Here is a 26,958-nt window from a genome sequence, read left to right as displayed (position 1 = left end):
TGCCATCTGGTGACCCTGCTGGAGTCTCTGTCAACGTATAGCATGTGATGATTGTTTATGTGGGAAAGAATATATATTTTAATTTCCTATTTCTTGCATTTCCCCATTTCTTAAATACTATTAGTACCTAAGTCAAGTGTCTATACCGTAACTATGAGAAAAATATGTGATTTTTTTTATTAAAAGAATACTAGCGAAAAACTAGTAAGAAAAATTATTTAGACGTACGCAACATGAATAATTTTGGGGGTAGTTCCTCCAGGGCTACCAGATCAGGTCGAGCTCAGTGAAGGACAGATAGTTGTATTCTCTGAGTCATAGCTGTGGGATCAGATAACGGAATCTGCTGTATTTTATCTTTTATCTCAAATTTATGTTCGTCATCAAACAATGTCTCGGAAGTTTCCATCATATTCTTTAACAACTTCTGTATCAGTGAAGGCCGGGTTCCTTGTGTTTTCCCAAGATCCAAGCTATTCGTATTCTCAGTCAACATTCCGTTGCTCTCTGTTGGACTTTCAAGGTATTGGCAGTAGGCTATAGCTGATACATCTATTCAAATCCACTGTATTAATTTGCATAATGGCATTTCATATTACTGCTCACTAAGGCAATGGGTTCGCCACTTATAACTGGTCTAGGAAGAGGATGTGGGAATTGAAAAGGAGTTTATTGGAGTTAAAAAGGAATCGTTTAGGGTTGAGAAGAAAGTTTTAAGGTTAGAAAGAGGTTGTTGAGGTTGAAAAGGAGGTTGTTGGGATCGAGGACGATGCTGGAAAGGTCGAGGAGGAGGTTGTTGAAGTTAAAAAGAGGTTGTTGGGGTTGAGAATGGAGATTGTGGGGTTGAGGAGGTTGTGGAGGTAAAGAACGAGACTGGAAAGGACGAGGAGGAGGTTTTGGGGGTTGATATTAAGGTGGTTATTTAGGTTGAAAAGGAAGTCGTGGAGGCTGAGAAGGAAGTTGGAGAGATCGAGGAGGAGAATGTGGAGATCGGGAAGGAGATTATATATGGGTGTTGGGGAGGAGGTAGTGGAGGTTCATATACTATAATAGACATCTAGCTACGCGTCCTGCCTCGTGAATACCTGCTGAAGTTTTATTGATTGATTGATAGGGATCGAAGAACATGCCATCCCAACCCCCAGGCAGTACGTAGTGTGATTATACTAAGGATACATGTGGACAGTGGAAGTCGCCTGGAACTAAAAAGATGCAATGGTAGGGGACAAGTGCTAAAAAAAATCTTTGTTATTACGGGTGAATCAAATGTTATATCGATGAAAGTTATGCATAGTGGGTTAGGCATTGCACAAGGATTTTCTTTTTTTAGTAGCGTGGTTGATGTGGATGGCAGAGATTAAAGTACAACAACAACAACAACAACAACAAACGTATTAACCGGTTTTAATCAAGAAATTTAAGGGAAAATAAAATAGGAAAGACTTAAGAGGATTCGTATAATACTCTAGCTATTTAACTTTTAGCACCCTTTATGAGCACTGACTCCCATGCCTCTTAACTAACGCTGAAGGTAAGCATCACTATAGGTAAGTAAGCAGTGGTAGAGGCAGCATGTACAAGCCTAAAAGTAAATCACAGTGCTGCCCCAACAGTCACAGCGGGAGGGTGCAGGCGAGTGTTTGGTTTGGTCCCATCACTGTGCGGCAGGCGGTGCAATAACAGCTCCATGGAGGCCCGTCAGACACTGCAGGACGTCCATGACAGATGAGGCACGGACAGGTGGGTGACGTCCCGGTGCTATAGTGGTGTTGTGTGCCTGCTGTGTGGCGGCCTTGTGGTGTGCCGCGTCAGCCCCGAGCCTGATAGCCCCGCCGGCCACCAGACACCAGCACAGGCACCGGCCCCGGCACTGCCCAGTGAGGCATACAGCCTGGGTCGTGCATGACAGGCCAGCCTCGCACCGGAGACACACGCCCCGGCATCACCAGTGCCAAGGAAAACTTAAATCACATTACAGGTAATTATAAAACTTGATACCTGTGATATATATATGCTCTTACAAGTTTAGACCTCCCTCATTAAAAATAATTTAATGCAGTGTAATTACTACTACTAACTTCTTGCAAAACATGATGTATGATAAAATAATTAAATACAAGGGAATGTCTTTTCTTCATACTCAGAATTCTTTCACACAACTCATATTGGACACTAGAACAATAAAAACCAAACAAAAATAGTAAGACTTTGGGGGTTCAAAGAAATAAGGGCACCTGTAGGAAGGCTGCAAATATTTATTTATCTATATTTTTAGTTACCTTAAAGAATATTAATTAAGAGAAGACATTAGGTTTATTAAAAGACAGGTGGAAAAGTAATATATATATATATATATATATATATATATATATATATATATATATATATATATATATATATATATATATATATATATATATATATATATCTATATATACAATAATGTATCTTTATCTATCTCTATCTCTATCTATCTATATATCTATCTATATTCTCTCTCTCTCTCTCTCTCTCTCTCTCTCTCTCTCTCTCTCTCTCTCTCTCTCTCTCTCTCTCTCTCTATATATATATATATATATATATATATATATATATATATGTGTGTGTGTGTGTGTGTGTGTGTGTGTGTGAAAAATTCAGGGAAAATATTAAAAAGTATGTATGTACCTATCAAAACATTTACTTGGTTGGCATCTCCCTTCATATGGTAGATGGGTTATGTCCTGAATTAAATTGGTTGCTCTCTTCTGCACTTTCTCCAGAGCCTGAATGTCCTGTTCCATTTGTTTTGGTTATGTGCCTCTAGTTTCTCATTTTGATATAAACCTTGCATGATTTTTTAAAATTTCATCACACCATCTGCTGTACAGCCTCCCCCTGTGTCTTATGTTCATTATTTCTCAGTCTGTCACTCTTTTTATCCATCTGTGTCCTCTCTCCTGCACCATGTGCCCTGATCATTGCCATGCCCTGATGTTAACCACATTTATCATGTCATCTCCTTTTGTTTTTCACTCATTCATTGGTAGTTTTCTTGTCCATTGAGGCCAGATAGCCTTGGCACTGGTCTCTGCATCCCTCTTTGGGCAATTCTCAATTTCCTTTCCAGAGACTTGGTCAACACCCATGTTTCTGACCCATGCACGGCATGTCAGGGAGGACACACTTATTGAAAACCCTTCACCTCAAGCACAAACAGAAGAAACTGTTACCTTGTTTTCCAAGAGTAGCTACTTCAGCAGTCTTATTCATCTTTTATTTCCAGTTCTATTGAAGGATTTGCATTAGTTGTCTCAAGTTGGCCTTTACATACCAATTTTCATTTACAGTTTCTAGAGCTTCATCTTGATGATTATTTGTCTTTAATTGTTGAATATAACTTAATTTTCTTATTCAACTTGACCTCTATTTATAGACTTTGTGTTTATTTCTCTAATTATATGCTGCAGCTCATCACTAGTCTTACCGAAGAAAAATAATGTTATTTGCAAATTGAAGATTACTTATAAACATGTTTCCTGTTTTGATTCCCTTTTTCCTCCAGGTAAGATTTTTTGACATTTCCTCTTCAGTTTAGGTGAAAAATGTCACTGTGTCTGACACTTTCTTTGATTGGAACTTGTCTGGTATCTGTATGCAGTGTAAAAGTTGCTGATCCATCTTTGTATGTATTCAAGAATTCTACAAATAATTTCCCCTATACACCCCTGTTGCCATATCAGATTCATCACTGCTACGGTTTCCTCAGAGTTGAAGGCCTTCTCTCTAGTCAGTGAATGCTAAACAGAAAGGTTTTATGTTGGTATTTGTTACCTGATTTACTGTCTGAATATGATCCATGGTTGAAAGCTTTGAAAACCATCTTGTGTAATTGCCTGAAGCCTGGATAAAGACTCATAAGGCCATAAGCCCATGAACCATTAGAATCAACTACTGACAGAGAACTATTATAGTACAGCCACAGAACCATAGCAAGCTGGCCCTTGAAACCACACCAGTAGAATCATAACACTAACAAGCAGTACCACTCAACTTTGACTCCTGAGCCATAGCAGTTCAGTGTCATAAAATTATTGTACTATTTTGCCCTACAATCACAATAGAAAACTTTAACAGCAGTGAACCACAATAACATTCAGTTACATCAATACCTAACCCCAGTAGTATAAACCTGCATTAGTCATATCACTGAACCACAGCAACACATCCTCAGAACCACAATAATGCATCCACCAAAGCAAAAGATTATTATACTTTAGTAATAAAGCATTTTTACACAGTAACAGTAAACCCAAGAAACAACCACACTGATAGCCAAAACTGAGTTCCATCAGCAATGAACCTGAATAATAATACTGAACCATAGCAACACTAAACAACAGAAATATTGACTCAGTGATCCATTGAAATATTAAATCATCGAAATAAGTGTACAGACCCATAGAACTAATGCTATATATACCTAACACGCTTGACTTTGATGTTAGTTTTTCTATGTAGCTTCAGATATTGGAAATCATTGCAAAGTCAGAGAGCATAAGATATTGTAACTAATAAAACCACTTCATTCAACAATGTTGTCTCAGGTCCAACAGCAGAAGAAACCAAGACCCATTCTTCACCATGGGGGAGGCGGGCCAGGACACAGAAAAGGCTGGGTTTGACATACTCATGTTCAAGCGGCTGTTCAAGTTGGTTCGACTCATCTTCCCTGGATGGTGTTCCCTCCCTTCCGCCCTCTTCTTCCTCCTCCTCTTCCTTTGTGGCTTGGGTTAGTCTGGCATGCTATACTTGTCTTTGTTAAAATATGGTCATATCTCAAATTTGTCTTCAGTCAGATAAAATTCTGCATGTCTTCATCTACTACCTAATCTATGTTTGTTATACAGAACAATTCCTGGCCTATTTTGTGGGCTTGATTCCTAGTGGCTACTACAAAGTGTTCAATGCTCGGGACAAAGATGGCTTTCTCTACCACACCCTGCAGGCACTTGCCCTTTTTGTGGCTATTTCTGTGGTGAGTAATAAAAGAAATTTCTTTACCATCTGTTGAGGATCACTTATGGCTTACCTGTAGTGCCTGTCGGCGTCCACTAATTTTCTGAATGATGAAGTAGACTTGAGTATGGTTATCAGGAATGGAGCTAAATGTACTTGTTCAAATGCAAATTCAAATGCAAGTATATATAGTAATTTGCAAAGAAGTAAATACAAATATCATTTCTAGAATTACCTAGGTATTTTTTATAAACCCTCATTTACAAATCAAATGAAAATATAAAATCTGCAGATACAGATAAATAGCTTTAACTTCTAATCAAATATAAGGTATCACATATTAAGTTAATAGCTTAATATTGTGATGGATGATTACAGAGCTTAATTTATGTGTTATCAACTCATTCACAAGGAGTGTATGATGTTTCAGTACCTGTGCAGAGACAAAAAATGTGATCTTAAAGTTGATTGTGCTTCCTGTCTTACTTTATGGTGTGAGACAGGACACTACCCAGTGACTTGAAAAGGTAAATTGTCACCTTTGATAATAAGTGTCTCTAGAATTGTGGGGTATCAGCGGGAGGGCTTTTTGTTAAACCAGTGATTACTCTGTGAGACTGAATCAGGGTCTATTACCTGCATAGTTTGTGAATGCCAACTCTGGTTATTTGGGCATGCTCCATGCCACCCAGAAGTTGACCCTGCCCACTGGGTCATCTCCAAGAGACAACCCTAAATGGAGGAGGCCAAGCGGACACCCCCAAAGCTTGTGGCTAGAATAAGTCGAAGGATCCTGTTGGGAGGTACTTCAGATGGGAAAGGTGCCTGCATAGAAATTTGCTCAAAAGAGACCCACTGGGATGGTATCTTAGGGTGGGTGAGACAACCCTTCTCCCAGTGTATATGCCACTATTAATTGATTGGTTGATGTACTTACATATTGGAAAGGATTGAGCATGGATGAAAAAACATGGAAGTGATGAAGCAAGAATTCTCTAAAGATGAGTTGTTGCTGCTACAAACAGTGTAATTCACCACGCCCTGATCACGTGTTGGACTTGTAATCGCCTACAGGTACCCTCCCGACATGAGCATGTACTCTTTATCATCGATCCGTGGGTACTGCCAGGACCTCACACACCACACCCTGAGTAGGCTCGAACCGCCACCCTGTTGGTCTATTACACTGGCCCTTTACAGTAACAATGAGTTGCCTAGTAGCCATGGCATTCTTTCCTGATTTCACCATGAAACCATGTGGACTAAGACTTACCTCACCTAAAAGATTTTTTATATGATTATGCTGACTATCTTTCATAAGCCAACATAAACCCTTTATAATTCGGATCTTTATATAGCAGATATTGAATAAATTGGACTCTTTCAGAGCTCAGGACACATTTGTAAGTTGAACCAAAACCCAAAATATATGGTGCATGTATGGACAGCATCCAGATGGATGTTGTAAATCAGGCGAAGATCTGGTTTTATAGCGAAATTTGGTCCAAACTGTCATTTCAAAACAAAGGCTGTCTTCCTCTCATGAGCTGCCTTAGGCATCTCTGTGCAGTGCTCATTTGTACACCTTGTGTTTTTTTTGCTTTGTTGCCCCTTTAGCCTTGTGTTAGTGCATCATGATGTCAGCATCAAGTCTTAAATGTCACTCAGCTTTTCTTGAGTACAGTATAATTTAGTGAGTTCTTAGGGTGCGGAGGGGTGGCGGGTACACAAAAGTTTTTTGAACTGTGGATTTTTAGCTATTCCAGATTACTCTTGAGTTGTAGAAGGTTTACTGTACATAGAATTACAGATCATGAAATGCTCTATTTTCCCACCATATGACCATATGATCAACTAGTTTGGACCGTAGGGTCTGTGTGGTCTGAATTTCTATGTAAATCTCTTTCTTGACATACTACCTTGTGTTACCAAGAATAAAGTGTCGTAATAGGTATGACATTTTTATTGGATATGAGAGCATATCCAATAAAAATGGGGATTTTAATGTGCTCACTTGGAAATTTGTCGTGGAAGATTGAAGAGCTCAGTTTTAAATGCCAGAATATCATCTGAATATGTATATTTTGCACTTCTCTGTCTTCTCTGTGGGAAAGTTTATTATGCTTCCTTTTTTATTCAGCTCGTGTCAAACAAACAAGGCATTGATAACATTAATTGATGCAGCTCTGCTTCAAGGGTTTAAGAACTTTTTCTAAGGGGACTTGAAATTCCTGGTGAATAAGTCAATGTTTTATTTATATTTTTTATTTTTTATTATTTTTATTGTTACTTTTTTATTTATTTATTTATTTATTATTTTTTTTTATTACATCTTCGCCTGTGGTGCCAGTAGGCTTGTTTTTGGAGGGGCCTGATGGTATGGCCCAGCCCATTGTGGCGCAGGCCAGTGTTTATAATGGCACCATCTTGCATTGGCTCATGCTGCCCTCCCGGAGCTCATCTTTAATCCTAGAATCTAAAGTCTGGGTTGATAGGTGGTCTTCTGGACAGCATGTGGGTAGTTTTAAGCCACTCGGCGGCGGCTGAAAAATCCCAGCTTGGTTGCACCGGCGGGGATGGAACTCATGTCGTCCTGAACGCGGCGCTGTAACGCCATCCATTCAGCCACCGCCTCCCAATATGGTCCATTGGATTGATTTTATTTAACACCACTTTTGTGCCTTCATGTCACTTTCTTGTCAGAATGGATGGCTTGGTAAATACATTAATGCTGGCCATGAATTAAAGTTAGTTTCTTTAGATTCATCAATGACAGAGCTGGGATTCTGTAGAAAAAATCTACCACGGTATCGGTGAGTCGATAGCGAGCGCGTCCAATCGGTGTCGGTAGATCGGTGGATTTTTCAGAAATCTACCGATCGGTATAGATTCGATGTCGGTAGATTAAAAACTTTTTAATGTAAAATAAAGTTTAAAAAGGAAAATCACTTGAAAAGTTAAAAGCACAAAGCGATTAAGTGCTGCTGCGCGGTGGTGGACTTAAAAACACTGCCACTTAAAACACTGGCGATGAGGCTGAGCACGTTGTCGAGGCGTGGGAGCTAGGCGTGGGTGTAGGCTACTACGCGTCGGCAGGCCAAACAAGTGGGGCTCCGCCAAAACTTTTGGCGGGCGAGAATCTGCTGGGTCGTGGCTGCCTCTGATTGGCTGAGAACGCCCAGAACGGCCGGTGATTGGCTAAGCGTGATGGCGTCAAAGTAATACCTGGAATTTCCTGCTAACTGCTTCCATAGATCGCTCGAGCGTGTTGAAACTTGTCCGTTTCATTTTGCGGTCGTCTTCTCTTAAGTCTTAACAAAAAGTCCCGCTTCGCTTTTTCAATCTACCGATACCGATTGACTGCCAATCATGCGATCGGTGGCGGTATTCAGTAGTTTCTTCAAAATACCGAATGATCGATATCGGTAGCAGTAATCTACCGCCGGTAGTACCGATCCCAAATGTCAATCGGTAGTCCCAGCTCTGATCAATGAATACTATTTGAAATGCATTTCATGCCATTTAACAGTTTCCATGGCCACATACATATGATACCTTGTGTAATGTACTGTGATGTAAAATATTTGGTTAAATTTCACTTATTTTCAGGTCATCAGTGTGAAGAAGTACGTGGACAGCATCCTCTACATTACATGGCGGCAGCTTCTTTGTCGTGCATTACACCGACTCTACTTCTCGGGCATAAACTATTACTCCATCAACATACTGCCTGGCAGTATCGACAACCCGTAAGTTTACATGAACTGGTTTGATATTTGTCTAATAGAAAGTTGGCATGGTACATGGTAAATACACACACACACACACACACACACACGGTATCACTCACTAGTGTGGTTGCGAAGATATGTGAGAGACTGGTTAAAAACAGGTGGTCGGATTTCTTAGAAAGTGAGAAAATTATCTCGGATTGCCATTTTGGATTCAGGAGAGGGAGATCTTGCGTCACCAACTTGTTTTGTTATTACTCAAGGGTGACAGATTTAATACAAAAGAAGAAGGCTGGGCAGATGGAGTGTACCTGGATTTGAAAAGGCATTCGACAAAGTACTGCACAGAAGACTAATTTGGAAAATTAAAAATAGGGTGGAGTGGGTGATTGACTGAATTAAGTAGCTGGAGGGCTTCCTGACTAACAGAGAAATGAGGATGATAATCAGGGACAGGGTTTCCAACTGGTGCCCTGTGATGAGTGGAGTCCATGAGTTCGGTGTTGGCGCCAATAATGTTTGCTGTTTATATAAATGATATGGTGGACGGAGTGTCCAGCTATGTGAGTTTGTTTGCAGATGATGCAAAGCTATTGAGACAAATGAATGATGTGAAGGACTGAGAGGCATTGGAGAGGGACCTGGATAAAATATGGGAGTGGAGTGGTACATGGCAGATGGAGTTCAACCTTGGGATATATAAAAAAATGGAGTTTGGTAGGAGTGGTAAAAGATGTGAATATGATTATAAAATGGGAAGTGAGATGATATGCAGAGGAGTGGAAGAAAAAGATTTGGGAGTAACTGTCTCGAGAACAAGTCACCGGACAAACACATCAACAGGATAACTGGACAAACTCTGAATTTGCTGAGGAACATAAGAATGGGATTTGTGTACTTGGATGAGGAGATGATGAAGAAAATAATAGTTGCAATGATAAGGCCAAGGTTGGAGTATGCAGCAGTGGTTTGGTCTCCTCACGAAAAGAAAAACATAAGGAAGCTGGATAGAGTGGAGAGAGTGGCAACTAAGATGGTACCGGAACTTCGAAATCGGACTTATGAGGAAAGACTCAATAGAATGGGGCTCACAACCCTGGAGAGAAAAAGAGAGAGAGGACCTGATAGTGGTGTACAGGGTTGTGAGCGGACCACACGATCATAAGCCTGTAAAATTACAACTAGGTAAACTAGGTAAATACACACATGCACTGCTTCAGTAGTGTAGTAAACAACTCATAATTGTGGCCATGTGAGCATCTGTACATTTCGTCCACATGTACGGTTCCTCCCCAACTCACATTAAATCGGTTAAATTATCCTTGCTCTTTAATTATAATTCCGCAAGGGCAATTATTTATTATTTCATGAAAACACTGAACTATTGTTATTCCTTTCATGGTAAATGTTTAGTCTTCAGGCAGTGAATAAGGTGAATCTGTCTTGGTCTGGGAGCCAATGGCCGAAGTATTTAAGTACCATCCAAGGCATTTGAGCTCAGACAATACTCATAGTTGGCTTGAACTCTCGGCCGAGACTAGTTCCATAAGGGAAATAGTTAATTTGTCAAATCCCTAGTTAACTGACCTAATTCCTAACACACAATAGAAAACAAAATTATCACAAAAGTGATGGAGAAGTAGAACTTTGAGGTGTTTGTCCATGATCATTTGTCATCTGTAAACATTGACAAGACTGTGTGTGTGGGCATTTATAAAACAAAATGAGAAGAGAAAAAAATGAGCTCCTTTTCTTATTTTTAGACAAGTTGTGTTTTCTGTGAAATTGAATGCCACATGAAAAAAATAGCTGTCTTTATTTTTTTTTGTTAATTCTAGGTTATAGATGTTATGGTGTGGAAATGAACACATAAATATAAACTTACATCCTTTTATTGTTTTATCACATTACAGTGTAGAATGCAGTTACTATGCATCAGAGAGTTTGAAGTTATTCATTTATAACTGATATGATGTTGGTAGTACTACAAGTTGAGGAGGTTTCTTTCAGAGACCAGCGCATGACCCAGGGCGTGGACAGGCTGTGCCTCACCTGGCCACCATCACCACTAAGGTCATCATAGCACCCTTCCAGATTGGTTTACTACACCTACAAAACATATGGAGGGTGAGCTTTATTGTTATTCTAGTTTATGGAAACAGTCAGAGAAAATTCCTAAATCAACACTGGAAACACATGATTTTGGATGAAATGGTTGAGCTCAGCTGCTACAATATCCACAGTTTCTTTCAGAGGTTAAAACTCCAGTTTAGGACCACAAAATTTTAATACAGACTAAATAAATTCTCGTCAGCTAACCATTGCTCTAATGTCTTCATTGAAAACTGATGCAGAAGTGAGTGTCTCCTTAGTTTAAATCAAGTAGTAATTTATGCTATAGTACAGGTGGGCCTTCACATTCATGGATATAACTCACAGATTTTGGGGAGAAACTTATAAAGAAATAAAGGAGGATATCCTTCATTTTTACAGCTAAAGCTGTTCCTAGCAGTTGATAGTCTTTTACGGCATGTGTCTGGTGATATATACTGGTGAATGTGGCTCTGCTGCAGTGATTGTGGAGTGAGCTTCAAATTTCAGACTTTCATAAAAGATTTGCCAAAATCAGAGGTGTATCTTATATACCTGTGTTGCTTCTATACTAATAAATACAATGTAATTACTACCTAGAGTTGTTGTTTTACCTGTTCCTATTAGGGGTCACTACAGCAGATCATTCATTCCTACCTCATCTTGTCCACTACATCTTCCTGTCCTATACCTGCCTGCATGTCCCCCTTCTCCCTCACTGCATCTAAACCTCTTTTCCTCTTGCCTGGCAGCCCTGTCTACAACATCCTTTACCCATTGTACTCGATAGCTTTCCTATGAGCATGTCTCACCCATTTCAATCTCAACTTTCTCAATTTGTCAGCAAACTGTCTAACCTGGACTGCCCTCCTAATATAAACATTACTATTCTTATACATCCTAGTCAATCCCAGTGAAAACACTTGGAGTATTATTAATAAAAAATTGGTAATTTTAAGATACAAAATTCATATATCATCCACGGTAATGTCTAACCTAGACCTTTATTTAGTGATATTTGGTTGGAAGGAAAGAAAATTATCCATTGACCAACTATTCTGATTTATAGAAGGAAATCTAATACTAATATGAGTTATTAGAGTAGTATACAATTACACAGGTCAATTCTGTAAAATATAGAGATAACCAAAAAATGAATAAAGCTTTTGTTACTGAATGAGTTGAGTTGGTTTCCCTTTCTATGTATATGATAAAGGCATTGTAATGAGTGAGAGAGTATAAAATGTCACATTCCTCTTTCATCTATGAATTTGGAAATTCTTGAAAAAAAATGAGGCATAGTATTGGCAAAATTATCAAGATCTTGACATTATAGACAGTACTTTATAACTATTAAAACCTTATATGCAGTTTCCAAGTAAGTTCGAGATTGAACCCTCATTATACTACATTGGCTTATTTGTAACACAGGATTCAGGCTGGATGGAGCACTTCCTTTGTGTGTATATAGCTTCTTCTGGTGGCTACCATTGCCAACAAGATTCAGTCATGTCTCCCATTGCTCAAGTATGCTGTCATGAATCCAAGAGAGAAAGTGTGAAGACAACTGGGTGAGTGGTGAGTAAACGTGTGTGTGTGTGTAATGTGTGTGTGTGTGTGTGTGTGTGTTCATATTTATAGTATACAGAGCTGAAGTTCTATTGTTGCTTTTTTACTGTCCTCATTATCTCTTCAGTCTACCGTGAATTTCCTTGTATTTTCCATCCCTCACCACTTTCATTCCTACCACTTTTTTGTTGTAGTTAACACTACTTTGAATGTTTCAAAACTTTTTCAATATCTATCTGTACTATCTTTCACACTTTTCCATTTTTCACTTAAGGCCTCTGCCATTTCATATTATACTCATCTTTATTTCTTTTCCTGTAACTTTTCTATCTTCAGTACTTCCTTTTTTACTTCACCTTTCTTTTCAAACACCCACTTTTGCAAGATGGTCAGACCCATCGAACATTCCGCTTACTACCTTCGCGTCACAAATATCCTTTCTCAGTCTTCCATCTACTGCCACATAATCAATTAATCCTTTCTGCTCATAATCCCCCTCCTCCATGTGTATATGTGGATATTATAGACAACAGTAATAAAGCCCCACACATCAGAAGCTGTATTGCTTTGCCTGGGTTATGCAGATGCTGTAGTATTAGTGGAAGGACTTTGCCTGATCCTAAATGACTTTGGTATGGAATGGAAACTTATCTTTAAACATAATAATGGAAATTCACACCAGCAGTAGGACAGCGGGTGCTGGGAAACAATATCTTAGAGGTAATAGAAACACAAGGTTATTTAGGATTTGAGATAAGCAAGGAGGCCATAGGAGAAAGCACAAAGAAAAGTAAATGATGCCAAGGTAGGAAAATGACGGGTGTTAACATCAGTGGTAGAGAGGAAATTAGCCAGTATGAATATGGAAGTTGCCTTTGGATGGGAAGGTAGTAACCCCACAGCTATCTTGTATGGGTCAGCAGGACTAACACTGAAGATGTCGGGAGATTAGAAGTCATTCAAGACCAGTTGGCATGATAGTGTTCACATGCTCTCGGGAAATGGGGTGGAGCTTCAGAGAAAGGTTAACAAAGGGGAAGCTGAGTTTCAAAGAGAGGAAATGAGTGAACACTGGTGGGCCAAATTAATAAAACACTGGAAATTGAAGACAATCCCCTTTGGAGAAAGGAAATATACAGAGAGGAAAGCATATGATGACACTGGAGCAGAGTGAAACAATGTGCATGGAAGACCTGTCAAAGATAGTTGAGAAAAGTGGCCTCCATGAATGGAGAAGTACCTATACCTATCTATAGTACAGCAGATGGGTGTAGAAGCTCAGAAACATTAGAACATTTTATAATAGTACTAGTGATTGTGTGCCTTGACCCACTGAGGCAAAGATATACCAGAGTAACCTGACTGAAAGTTGATATATATCAAAATAAATAAACAAGAAAGTCACTGAACACACGAGTCTGAAATTATGGTAGCCATCTCACGTGAGGCTAATGCATTATGTGTTGTATGTTGGTCTCTGAATACAGTACAGTGACAAACAGCTTGAATATTGAAGAAACTTCAAACTACGTACTGAAGTGTGTGAATTAACGCATCTTAGCACATTGCATTTTGGCGGTAGAGGGGTCAGGTTAGGTTGGCTATAGGCTAGGTATAGTTAGGTTTGATCAGGTCTGGTTAGATTTAGTTTGTTTTTGACTTGTTTACTTTTATTATTTGGTAATTCCGTGTGATACGCCTTTGTTGTCACCGGCGGCTGAGGAGACGACGTCGAGGCAGTAATATACATATTTTACCAGAATACATAAAAGAATAGTGGAGGTACACCGGAAACATGAAAAGATGCACCTATATAACGATCATGGGCAATAAAGACCACAAGAGGAAGAAGAAGAAGGCTCGTTGATGTCGATCATTAACTCCATTGATGTGTCTATTGTTTCCAAACAAGCTTTTGTGTACAGATAGATAACGTGTTGAATTCATTATAGCTATTTCATCTCTGCATAACATGCACTGTGGTAGCTATATACAATGCTTTTGCAAGTTGTCATTTTGCTATGCGATGCACTTCATACCGGTATTTTGCTCAAAAAATACTTAGCTTAGAGTCTGCTAAGGGAATTCTAAGTAATACTTAAGGGCCTATGCTTAGCTACAAGGTGTCCAGTGCAGGGCTTAGTAATATTCTTAGAATATTGGTGCATACGGCCCCTGGTCTCACATGCGTGGGCTAATGGCTAACTAAGCGTACCATCGCTAACCAAGCGTATTATCGGAAATAGTATTAGGTAAAGCTGCGTGTTCAAAAAAAATAATAATAACCACGCGTGGTGGACCTGGTCTCACCTAGCGTATCATTACCGGATCGTTGGCAACGCTGCTCATATTGCAATGGCGTCGCCATGTAAACACATCGTCCGTATGTATAATATGCCCTTAAGTACAATATGGAGGCGTAATATCGTATTTTCGAGGTGCGGGTGATTTTCAATAATTACCTTGCGTGGTTTCCGTACGTCGTAAAAAACCCGGAATGTATGAAATTTCCTACATATAAGTAATTGTAAGGAATTTCCCTACATCTAGGGTATTTTTCAACCCCTCATAACTCAAAAACTATGCATTTGCGACGCATTTCATGTTTACCACCGCATTCCCCGAAGTTTCAATGGCCCCCTAGCCAATTTTGGTTGCGAGGGGTGAGTATGGACAAACACTAGAATAATACCCCTGAACCTCCCCAAAAAGCTTGTAATAGGTAAGCTTGAAATAGATAACCTGGTAATACGCACTGGGTGGGCGTGGGCGTGGGGGCACTGGGTGGGCGTGGTGGGGTGGGGGCACTGGGTGGGCGTGGAGGCGTGGAGGCACTGTGTGGGCGTGGTGGGGGCACTGGGTGGGCGTGGGGGCAATGGGTGGGCGTGGAGGCACTGGGTGGGCGTGGGGGCAATGGATGGGCGTGAAGGCACTGGGTGGGCGTGGAGGCGTGGGGCACTGGGCGGGCGTGGAGGCACTGGGTGGGCGTGGAGGCGTGGGGGCACTGGGTGGGCGTGGAGGCGTGGGGGCACTGGGTGGGCGTGGAGGCGTGGGGGCACTGGGTGGGCGTGGAGGCGTGGGGGCACTGGGTGGGCGTGGGGGCACTGGGTGGGCGTGGAGGCGTGGGCGGCGTGGCAGACTCCGCAGCGTTGCTCTGTTTACTTCCGTTGATCTTGACCTTGATCTTGATGTCACAGGCAAGGAGAGGTGGGTGATTATGGGAGATCTAAACGGACACATTGGACTCAATAATGAGAGAACTAACACAAATGGGATGATGATCCTGGATTTTGTAGCAAATAGAAAATTAAGAATTAAAAACTGGGAACTGGAAAACACTATTACATGGAGAGACAGAGGTGCAGAGTCAGCCATAGATTACATTTTAGTGAATGAAGAAGTGATGAAAAAGAAGTGCTTGATCTGGAAAAATGAAGAAATTGACATCTCAGACCATGTGCTGATAGGGGTAACCTGTGGTGAAGGGAGGAAAGAAAGGGGAGAAAAAAAGACCCGATGGAGAGAAAAGTGGAATTTATCAGAAGCTGACTGGGAGACATATAGCAGGAGACTGGATGAACAAATGCAGGGATGCAGTGAGAAAGGGGAGGCAACAATAACCCAGTGGGAACAAAGAATAAAAAGAACAATACTAAAAGAAGCAAAGAAAAATGTTGGAAACAAAAGATTCAAAGAAGGGAAGACAAGGCTAAAAGGATGGTGGGACAAAGAGGTGGAAGAAGCTTGGAGCACCAGGAAAAAAGAGAACAGGAAGCAGAGAGACCTGAGCAAAATGATGACGAAGCAAGGGGAACAGTACAGACAAAAATGGCAAGAGGCTGGGACACCTACAAGAAGGAGAAAAAGAAAACACAAGAAGATAGCAATATGGGAGGAGCAGGCTCAGAAACTGAACGAGATACCTCCAAGAGAAAGAGAGAAAGAGGGATGGAAAAGACTGCGGAGAAACCTGAGAGGTAGAGAAACGAACTTCTGAGGATAGAAGGAAGAGAAAGCACCAACGATGAAGAGATAAGAACGGCAATAGAGGGATACTGGAGGAGCACAGTGCAGACCAACACTGAGGAAGACCAAACGGGAGGTCCAGCAATATACAGTGACAAAAAAGAAATGGCTGGTGTTACAATTGAACTGAAGGATGTGGAAAAAAGCACTAAAAGGTACAAAGAATGGAAAAGCAGGCGGAGCGGATGGAGTGCTCGGTGAATTTATAAAATATGGAGGAGAAAGACTCAAACACATCCTACATGAAATGTTTCAAATAATACTGGAGGAGGGTGAGATCCCGCAAGACTGGAAAAGAAGCAGAGTAACACTGATTCACAAAGGAGGAGGGAAACCTAAGGAGGAAATAGAAAACTATAGGCCCATTTCAGTCATGAACATCATGGCAAAGATATTTGGAAAAATCTTGAATGAAAAGCTGAAAATGTGGGCAGAGGAATCCAAGGCGTGGGGAGAAGAACAGAGTGGATTCAGAGAAGGAAGAGGAGGGCTGGAAAATGTGTTGGTTCTTAAGGAAATAATAAACAGAAATAAGAAGCAAGGAAAAGAGCTGTACCTGATATTTATAGACATTGAAAAGGCATATGACACAGTGGACAGAAGCAAGCTAATGAAATTGTTAAAGCACATTGGAATAGATAATAAAGTGGCAGAGGTGATGAAGGAAATGTACAATGAAAATATGGTAAAATTCACTTTGGGAGACACCACCGCGGACTGGGCGGAGAACAATGTTGGAGTGAGACAGGGATGTGTGATGTCACCAACATTGTTTAACTTTTATGAAGAAGAACTCCTGGTGAAAATCAGAAAAAGAGTAGGAGACAGAAAACTTGGGTGCTTAGCTAACGCAGATGACATTGTACTCATGGCAGGAAACAAGGCAGATATGGAGGAGCTACTGAGGATTACCAACGAGTATGGGAGGGAGTGGAAGATGAAATTCAGTGCCAGGAAATGTAAGGCCGTAGAATTTAACAACAATGTCAATAGCCAGTGGGTCCTGGGAAACACCATAATAGAGGGCGTGGAGAAGTACACATACTTGGGATTGAGGTCAGCAAAGAAGGAGTAGGAGGAGAGAAACAAAGGAAAATAAACGAAGGAAAAGCCAGGAGGATGGTGGGCATGATCATGAACGTAGGCAGCAGGACTATTAATAAATACGAGGTAGGCAGGAGTATGTGGAAGGGGATAGCGGTGCCATACTGCCTGTACGGGTCAGAAATAACAGAGTACAGGGAAGGTGACCTGGCAAGACTAGAAAAGGTGCAGAACACCATGGGCAGATGGGGACTGGGTGCTCCTAGATGCACAGCCGTAGAGGCCTTAAGGGGAGACGTGACGGAGTGAGTGCCAGTGTTCCGGTTCCCAGTGCTTCAGTGCTTCTTTACTGAAGTGACTGTTAAAGTGTTAATGGTGATCAGTAAGAATAACTGAATAAGTAGTGATGGGCCAGTTCATGAGACACCAGTGTTTGTAAACAAAAGCTCCAGCTTTTGACGGCGGGGACGCCAAATAACACAACACCGGTTCAGGCGTTTCTAGTAATACCGTCTATATGTACGTGTCAACGTGTGGTTTTCAGGTTTTGTAAGTTTTCAAATATAGATAATGAAAATTTGAATTCATCTATGTTTTTTATTTGAAATATCAATATAGTATCGTTTTCGCCTATCGGACTTATCGCTAGCTAGTATCGGAATTGTGGATTTATATCGGGTATCGGTTATCGCCTACATTTGTGTCTCAAGTTAACGAATATCGGTTATCACCGATTTAATGCCGAGATTTTCTATTCTCTTTTTTCTATTACTCTCTCGGTCCACACGTCCTCTGCGTGTATCGAAACACACGAGAAATTAATCACAACAAGGAGAGGGTATTCCCCGGCTGCCTGGGATTGAACCCGCGACCAGCGTGACGGGAGAGCCACTCCTTACCGAGTCGGCCAAAGAGGTACACCACTGGCTAAGTGGGTTATGGGAGGCTCGTTCATCAGGCCGTCGCCGCACTACACCGATAAGGTTTTCTATTATCAGTTATCGGGTATCGGGAATAAGGTTTTCTGTTATCGTGCCCACCTATGCTATTTAACCCTCTAGAGAAAGCACCATAGTCTGTCTAGGTCAGGGGTGTCCAAACTTTTTTTCACAGAGGGCCACATGCGGAAAATATACGAAGAGTCGGGCCACTCAGTATATTTATGGATGGAGATAGATTTTAGAGTTTATAGTTTTACAGGAACTACCACGTGTAGGTCAACTGGCCTCTTGCAGATTCCTTATTTTCTTATGTATGTATTTTTTTAAGGAATGTAAGTAGATATAGGCAAGTGTACCTTTAAAGGAATCTATTTTCTATAATGTCTTATTTTATTTATGTATACAGGATAAACTATTGAATGCTGTTGCAAGAGGATCGAGTAGCATCATGCTCGTTAGAGAGAATTTGAATGTAAGCTTATAGTTTTCATTGTACTTATTATTATTACACAGCAAGATGTGAGGCGTTACAAAGGCAGCCCCAGGCTTACTACTGTGAGCCATAACAAAGGGACGGGCAGTCATTATTCTTGGATATAAGGTTTAGGCTCTCCCACTGTGGCCAAGAAGGTATTTAGCATGTTTTGTATTTTTATACTGTGTCTAGAATATGCATATATAGACAATTAAGTGAATTATAGTGAGTATAAGCAATAAACATTACCTAAAGATGTGTGTACGTATTTCCTTTGTGTGTTAAATTCACTACAGAAACCTATAGAAGATACGATATTTGTCAATCAAAGACAAAGACAATGAAAGCCTGTTTAGATTCTATTTACGTTACCGCTCGACGTAAATACTTTCGATTTTATTTGCGTTACCGTTCGACGTGAATACTTCGTTTTCTATTTCATCTCTCCTCGCTCCACCTGCTGACGTCATTTTCTGCGCGCTGATTTACCGTGTCCTTTGATCCTGCTGCAGCCCACACCACACTGCCATGGCGTCGTGTAACAAGTCCCGCCAAGCAAATAAAGCGACTTTGCGCCTGCGCGTCTCGTTCACGATACCTTACCAGGATTAAATAAATTAACGATCAATAATTATCACCTAAGTTTATAAATAAAGACGCTTATTGAAGTAACTATTTAGCAACGTGTATAAAAATAATTGTAAGAAGTCCGCAGTCACTTGTTGCCATGACAACGTTGACCACTTTCTTTTCTGTGATCGGTGATCGGAAGTTAGTTTGTGAAGTTCCGATCTCCACAGTCCGATTACCTTTTACAAAGATGATCAATCTTTGCACTCCGATCGCCAAGTGCTGTTCCGATCAAATCGGAAGATCGGACGATCGGACTGATATATATATATATATATATATATATATATATATATATATATATATATATATATATATATATGTATATATATATATATATATATATATATATATATTTATATATATATATATATATATATATATATATATATATATATATATATATATATATATATATATATATATATATATATATATATATATATATACACTTTTTTGATCCCCGATCATCCGATCATCTTGGGCAACTGATCCGATTACGATCATCCGATCATTTTTTTTAAGTACTGCTTTTCCAATCACCATTCCGATCATCCGATCATTAAAACTTTTAATAATTATTGTTATTTTTCAAATAATAATTACAAGAAACACCTATACTAGGTGTTCTTTAAGTAATAATTTCAAATAAGCAATAACTTAATTAACTGCTTATAAATATCTTTATTTTTCCTCTTTCTTTTGGTATATAGGACATGATAAAGAAAAAAAGTTAACTTAAATAAATGCCAAAAAAAAGAAGTTAACTTTTTTTGGCATTTATTAAAGTCTACCCTTTTATTCAGTTTCTGAAAGTATGAAAAAGGAATTATGTTCGCTATTTTAACTATTGTTTGAAGTTGATTTAGTTTTTTGACAAATATTTGTCATTTTTTTTATATTTTATCATCGACATTTAGGAAATACTTTTTGCTATCCTATAAAAAAGGATCGATAGTGAGCTATTCTTCCTGATTAAATAGATTTTTGAATAAAAGATATTAGTCCATAAATAAGTTAGTTACAAGAAGAACATAAGCAATAAGGTTTTGATTATAAGTGAGCCAGTGTGGTGTCATCTGCCATCCACGTATCCTAAGACATCCCATCCTGATCTGCGCATGCGCGGAACCCGATGCCTACAAACACAGAGTGTTGATATCGTAGTTTGTTCAGGCAAGATGGCGGCAAGACAGCATGGCAGCTTTTATGGGAAAATGGCCAAATTCAAGGATGACATGGACCCCATAATTCAGATAGCCTGACATTAAATGGAGAGAATCCGAGAAACATGACCATCAATCAGAATAGAGTGTAGGTTATCTCATTTATCACATTTACTGACATACAAGGTTTCAGGTTATTTCATTTATCACATTTACCGACATACAAGGGGTGTAGGTTATCTCATTTTTCACAATTACTGACATACAAGGGTAGGCGGTGGCTGAGTGATTAGCGTGCGGGGCCAGCATTCCTCACGCCATGGACAACGTCGATTCGAATCCCCACGCAACTACCTGGGATCTATTTGTCACCGCCGAGTGGCTTAAGACTACCCACATGCTGACCAGAAGACCACCCATCAACCCGGACTCTAGAAGAAACCGTCCAAGCGAATCAAAAATGAGTTCCGGAAGGCAGCATGAGCCAAGCATAACTATATAGCGCCACTATAAAAACTGCCTGCCCCATAAAGGGCCTGGGCCGACCACAAGGCCCCTGGTGGTTGAGATGTAAAAAAAAAAAAAAAAGTTACCTCATTTATCATATTTAACGACATAAAACGTGTGTAGGGTACCTCATTAAACAAATTTACCGACATTCAAGGGTTGTAGGATATCTCATTAATCACATTTACCGACATACAAAGGGTGCAGGTTATCTCATTTATCACATTTACCGACATACAAAGGGTGCAGGTTATCTCATTTATCACATTTACCGACATACAACGTGTGTAGGGTACCTCATTAAACAAATTTACCGACATACAAGGGGTGCAGGTTATCTCATTTATCACATTTACCGACATACAAAGGGTGCAGGTTATCTCATTTATCACATTTACCGACATACAACGTGTAGGTACCTCATTAAACAAATTTACCGACATACAAGGTTTGTAGGATATCTCATTAATCACATTTACCGACATACAAAGGGTGCAGGTTATCTCATTTATCACATTTACCGACATATAAGGGGTGCAGGTTATCTCATTTATCACATTTACCGACATACAAGGGGTGCAGGCTATCTCATTTATCACATTTACCGACATACAAGGGGTGTAGGTTATCTCATTTACCACATTTACTGACATACAAGGGGTGATCTCATTTATCACAGTTACCGACATACAAGGGGTGTAGGATATCTCATTTACCACATTTACTGACATACAAGGGTGCAGGTTACCTCATTTATCACAGTTACCGACATACAAGGGTGATCTCATTTATCACATTTACCGACATACAAGGGGTGTAGGATATCTCATTTACCACATTTACTGACATACAAAGGTTGCAGGAAGAAACTTTCATATTTCAAGCAATTTTCAGATTCAAAACATACGTCATCATTTACTTTTAAAAATATCAAAAAATAAACGATAGGCAGTCCACAAAGACACGGTACCGTGTCGCAATTCATCCATCCACTGTTTGGAAACAAAGCCCGCGCATGCGAAGATCGGATGGGATGTCTTCGGATACGTGGATGGCAGATGACAAAACACCGGGTAGGACACGTAGCAATGGGTTTAAGTTGGATAAGTTCAGGTTCAACAAAGACATAGGCAAGAGTTGGTTTACCAACAGTGGTGGATGAGTGGAACAGAAGTAGAAATCATGTGGTGAGCGACAACACGATAGATACATTCAAGAAGAGGTTATAGATAAGTTCTTGGATGGGAGGGGTATGGGGCGTATGTTTGGTATCGTGTTCTGGGCGGCATGTTGCGCCGTCTCGCGAGACCTTCCTCCTCCTCCTCCTGTTGCGGGGGGAGCCCGATGGGTGGGGGGTGGGGGAGTCGAGGGGAGACAAAGCCCCCTCCCCCGGTTAAGAATGTGGGGGGGATCGAGGCAGGGCGAAGCCCCCCCTTTTAGCTTTGGTCTCCTTGGTTTCTCGAAAAGGAACTGACGCTTCCGCCATTAGAGGGTGGTAACACTGCAGCAGAAAATGCATAACTGGCAACTGAGGCAGGCGACTCGGTTACTGGAGTGAGCGGAAGCCCACTACTGCCAAGGCAAGCATAGAGAGGTATCGTCACTCTCATAGAACGTGAAGAACCAAATTTTGAAATATGCTTTTTTATTAGGACCTCTCGGATGTTTTTTATGTTATAAACTACTACAATAAAATAAAATAAGATGTGGATTTTTTGTTATATACCCTACGAAGCAATTGTCGGTGAATAAAAATATAAATAGAAATGTTCACGGCATCTCATCCTGGACGATGATTGGCTGGCGTCTCGATAAGCTCCGCCCCTTCCTCGAGCCTAATTAAGCCCCGCCCCATCCTCGTTGTCTGCCCAAACAGAAGGCTTCACACACCTCACTCCCACCCTGTTTCCTGACCCCAACATTCATTTTTACGAAAAACTGAGACCACCATCATCTTCCTGAGAAAATTCTTCATCACACGAGCATAAAATTGTAACAATAATGTAAAATTACACATACGAAAATCAGAGTTAAGTGAAGGATGGAGTACACATTTTCTTGCACTTATTTCCCTTCAACTCCTTAGTACTCAGCTGATTTTCGACGCATCACTTTTTTAAGCACAGATCCTAAATCTGCATGCTTTTCTGCTTCTGATGATATGTGGTACGTCCCGAGGTAAAAAATATGCATAGGGTCAAAATCGCCTCTGAACATAAGCCGCGCCGTGACAGCGTTCATGCGCATCGGCATTTGTTTCCTCAAGTCTGACTCGCCGCTCACGCACAGCCCCAAGGCCACGGCGTGAGGTGAGCGGCGAGCACAGAGTTATATTATATTATATATTATAATATATTATAATATTATAATATATTATTATATTATATATATAACTCTGTGGCGGCTAGCCTGACTTGAGTAAACAAAAGCCGATGCGAATGACCGTCACGGCTCGGCTGTTCAGAAAAAAGTGAAATGAAATTTGGGCAGACATGGGGCCAGGTGAAGGCTATAGGAGTTGCCAACGAGTGATTTCCTCCCGCCTGTATGACGATACCTTCTCTATGCTTGCCTTGACTACCCACACCAGACTGTCATAGCGTCGTGTGACAAGCAAATAAAGCGATTTTGCGCCTGCGCGTCTCGTTCACGATACCTTACCAGGATTAAATAGATTAACGATCAATAATTATCGTTTAATATTATATATAAAGACGCTTATTGAAGTAACTATTTACGAACGTGTATAAAGATCATTGTAAGAAGTGAGTCGTGAGGTTTTGAAAATGTCCGGAGTCACTTGCTGCCATGACAACGGTGGCCACATTTTTTTCTGTGATCGGAAGTTAGTTTGTGAAGTTCCGATCTCCACAGTCCGATTACCTTTACAAGAATGATCCAATCTTTGTATTCCGATCGCCAATTGTTGTTCCGATCAGATCGGAAGATCGGACGATCGGACTGATGATCGGAAGTGCCCAGCTCTGATATATATATATGTAATGGCCCGAAATGTACTACAATTGTAATGGTATTTTTCCCCATGTAAATAGAGTTAACCTGGGGTGTTTGCGCAACCAGTTATATATGTACGTGGGTTTCTCATGAGAGAGAGAGAGAGAGAGAGGGAAGAGATGGGTGTTGAAACAAAGAGGCCTGTTGTGCTCTCATATCTCCCCTACAATCTGTAGTGTCAACAAAACTCAGAGGTGTCAGGGGTCAAAACAGGGTATCGTTGCGAAAAGTGGTCAATCTGCCTTTTTTTAATTATTGCGGGAGAAAGGTAAACATTTATTATGGAAATAAAATACCAGAGACTTTATATTGATATTGGAGGCCTACCAAGGAAATCTCAGGTCTCAAGCAGGCCTAACCTGCGGTCAGTTTGTCACTCAGTGACGTCACACCAAGGCATTTTGGGGCCGAGACTAACGCCCCTTCCTCGCACTAGGTTGTGGGAGCGAGCTCATTCTCACGAGCGACATCGCCCCTTTCAGGTGAGGAAAGAACTGTTCACGGTCTTCAACTCACTTTGGCTATAATACTATAACTGAGACTGGATTCTCACGAGCGACATCGCCCCTTTCAGGTGCGCCAAAGGCAAGCCTGACAGATGGGAAGCTGGGCATCGTCCAGACCAAGGCCAACATGCAGCAGTAAACACTTTTGAAGCTGCGTTGTGGGGGATTGCCTGTGGCAGGGTGTGTGAAGAGAGGAAGGAAGGAGAAGGCCAAAAGGATGGTATGTGTGTTGTTCTCAGGGGTAACAATGGATAGGCGCAAACACTCACTAGTTTAGTTAGGACTTAATTAAGGTGTGGAATGGTGGAGTCTGTGTTTCCCCGTGTGGGTGGAAACAGTTATTATGTTGGTGCTACTTATTGCCATGTGTGCATGCTAGGTTAAGGTGTTAATGTTAACCTGTGTTCATGGTATTTACAAGTGTAATTAGTGATGTAAGATACGTAAGCTAACCTCTAATAAGTGGACCCTGTCCTATGACCCTTAGTTCACCATCAGAATCCCTAAACAATAATTACCTCAAGTAACTTTCTTAAAGTCGGGGTACCTATATTACTTGGACAGGTGATGATCCTGTGTGCGATAATGGTGCCTTATAAGAAAAGTGAAAGTGTTAAAATCACCTGAGGGAACATCACAAGGTGACCCAATAGCCAAGGCTATGTACGCCCTGGGCCTATCAGTCCTCCAAAATGAAATCGCGTTCGCAGAAACACGGGTGAAACAGGTGGCTTATGCGGATGACCTCTCAGGTGCTGGTAAAATCTCAGACTTAAAAGGGTGGTGGGACACTGTGAACACCGCCGGCCCTGAGATAGGATACATCCCTAACGCCACCAAGTCTGTCCTTATTGTCAAACCTGAACATTATGACCATGCCGCAGAAACTTTTAGAGGAAGTGGCGTCATTGTGACAAAAGACGGACAACGACACTTAGGTGCAGTGATCAGGACAGAGGTATATAAGAAGGAGTACGTGGGAGACAAAGTAGCTGAATGGGTGAAGGAAATAGAAGCTTTGTCTGCCATTGCCAAGACTGAGCCACACGCTGCCTATTCAGCGTACACCCACGGCATCCAACATCGGTGGACGTTCCTGATGCGCACCATCCCCGGCATCAGTCCACTCCTCCGACCACTGGAAAATGCCGTCAAGAATGTATTCTTGCCGGCGCTGGTGAAATCTCATGCTTTGGGGGAGGAAGAGAGGGATATGCTAGCACTTCCCCCAAGACTGGGTGGGATGGGGATCACCAACCCTGAGAAGCTGGCAGATAAGGAGAACCAAAACTCCATCAGCCTTACCAGGTCACTCATCAACAGGATCATCGCTCAGGAGGCAGAGGGCGAGATAGACCAAACAGAAATAAGAGATATTAAAAGAAAAATCTCAGAAGAAAGACAACAGGCCCAAAAAGACGAGCTGGACCGTCTTACACACCACCTGTCCACAGAAATGGGTAGAAAAATACACACAGCACAGGAGGCAGGCGCCTCTAACTGGCTAACGTCATTACCAATCAGAGCAAAGGGCTTCAGCCTCAACAAACAAGAATTTGTCGACGCCATTGCTCTGAGATATGGCTGGCCGATTGAGGGACTGCCTGATCTCTGTGCATGTGGATCACCAAATGATGTCACCCACACCATGACATGTAAAAAAGGTGGCTTCGTCTGTATTCGACACGATGAAGTGAGGGATCTGACAGCCAGCATGCTTGCGAGGTATGCCAAGACGTCACTACCGAGCCGGCACTGCTTCCCCTGGACGGCGAACACCTTCGGTACAGGACAGCCAATACCTCACAGGAGGCACGGGTTGATGTAAGTGCCCGCGGATTCTGGGTGCGCGGACAGCGGGCGTTCACGGACATCCGCATATTCGACCCGATGGCTGCCTGTCACCGTGAGCTGCCCCTGCAAGCCGCCCACCACAGGAACGAGCAGGAGAAGACAAGGGCATACGGTGAAAGAATCCAACATGTGGATCAGGGCAGCTTCACCCCCCTCGTCTTCACCACATCCGGCGGGATGGGTCCCAGGGCCCAGTGCTTCTACACACGCCTCGCGGAACTAATCTCAGAAAAGAAGCAACAGCCAAGGAGCCACGTTATCGCCTGGATGAGGTGTCGCCTCTCGTTCTCCCTGCTCAGGTCGGCCATCCTATGTCTCAGGGGCACCAGACACTCTGGCCCAAAGCCACCACCATCTCAATATGGACTATGAAGCCACAGTGGTGGAGAGTGACATTAGGGTGGG

At 41.3% G+C, this 26,958-nt stretch overlaps 2 protein-coding genes across 2 annotated transcripts in view; one reads left to right on the top strand and one right to left on the bottom strand.

Annotated features, from left to right (window-relative positions):
• Positions 1-1,756: 1,756 nt before the first annotated feature.
• Positions 1,757-10,812, top strand: LOC126992085 (lysosomal cobalamin transporter ABCD4-like). Its single transcript, XM_050850767.1, has 5 exons — positions 1,757-1,978; positions 4,587-4,771; positions 4,890-5,017; positions 8,608-8,747; positions 10,740-10,812. Exons 2-5 carry the CDS (start codon positions 4,624-4,626, stop codon positions 10,810-10,812), a joined length of 489 nt encoding a protein of 162 aa, XP_050706724.1. The 5' UTR covers positions 1,757-1,978; positions 4,587-4,623.
• A 2,561-nt stretch (positions 10,813-13,373) lies between these two features.
• Positions 13,374-26,958, bottom strand: part of LOC126992084 (proline-rich protein 2-like) — a 21,595-nt gene continuing 8,010 nt past the window's right edge. The window contains exons 3-5 of the mRNA XM_050850766.1: positions 15,495-15,615; positions 15,285-15,366; positions 13,374-13,401 (exon numbers count right to left, since the gene is read on the bottom strand). Of these exons, the coding sequence (XP_050706723.1) occupies positions 13,374-13,401; positions 15,285-15,366; positions 15,495-15,615 (231 nt within the window). The remainder of the gene's footprint in view (positions 13,402-15,284; positions 15,367-15,494; positions 15,616-26,958) is intronic.

Source organism: Eriocheir sinensis, unplaced genomic scaffold (assembly GCF_024679095.1).
Source record: "Eriocheir sinensis breed Jianghai 21 unplaced genomic scaffold, ASM2467909v1 Scaffold398, whole genome shotgun sequence".
NCBI classification, from domain to species: domain Eukaryota; kingdom Metazoa; phylum Arthropoda; class Malacostraca; order Decapoda; family Varunidae; genus Eriocheir; species Eriocheir sinensis.
The sequence above is the reverse complement of the archived record's forward strand: the minus strand, read 5'-3'. Positions and strand labels throughout refer to the sequence as shown.

Bases quoted from the DNA above. Each gene is read 5' to 3' on its own strand.
- LOC126992085 (XM_050850767.1), top strand. From the start codon at position 4,624: ATGGGGGAGGCGGGCCAGGACACAGAAAAGGCTGGGTTTGACATACTC. The intron at 5,018-8,607 runs GTGAGTAATAAA...ACTTATTTTCAG, and splicing joins TTTTTGTGGCTATTTCTGTG to GTCATCAGTGTGAAGAAGTA. The intron at 8,748-10,739 runs GTAAGTTTACAT...GGTTTCTTTCAG, and splicing joins CCTGGCAGTATCGACAACCC to AGACCAGCGCATGACCCAGG.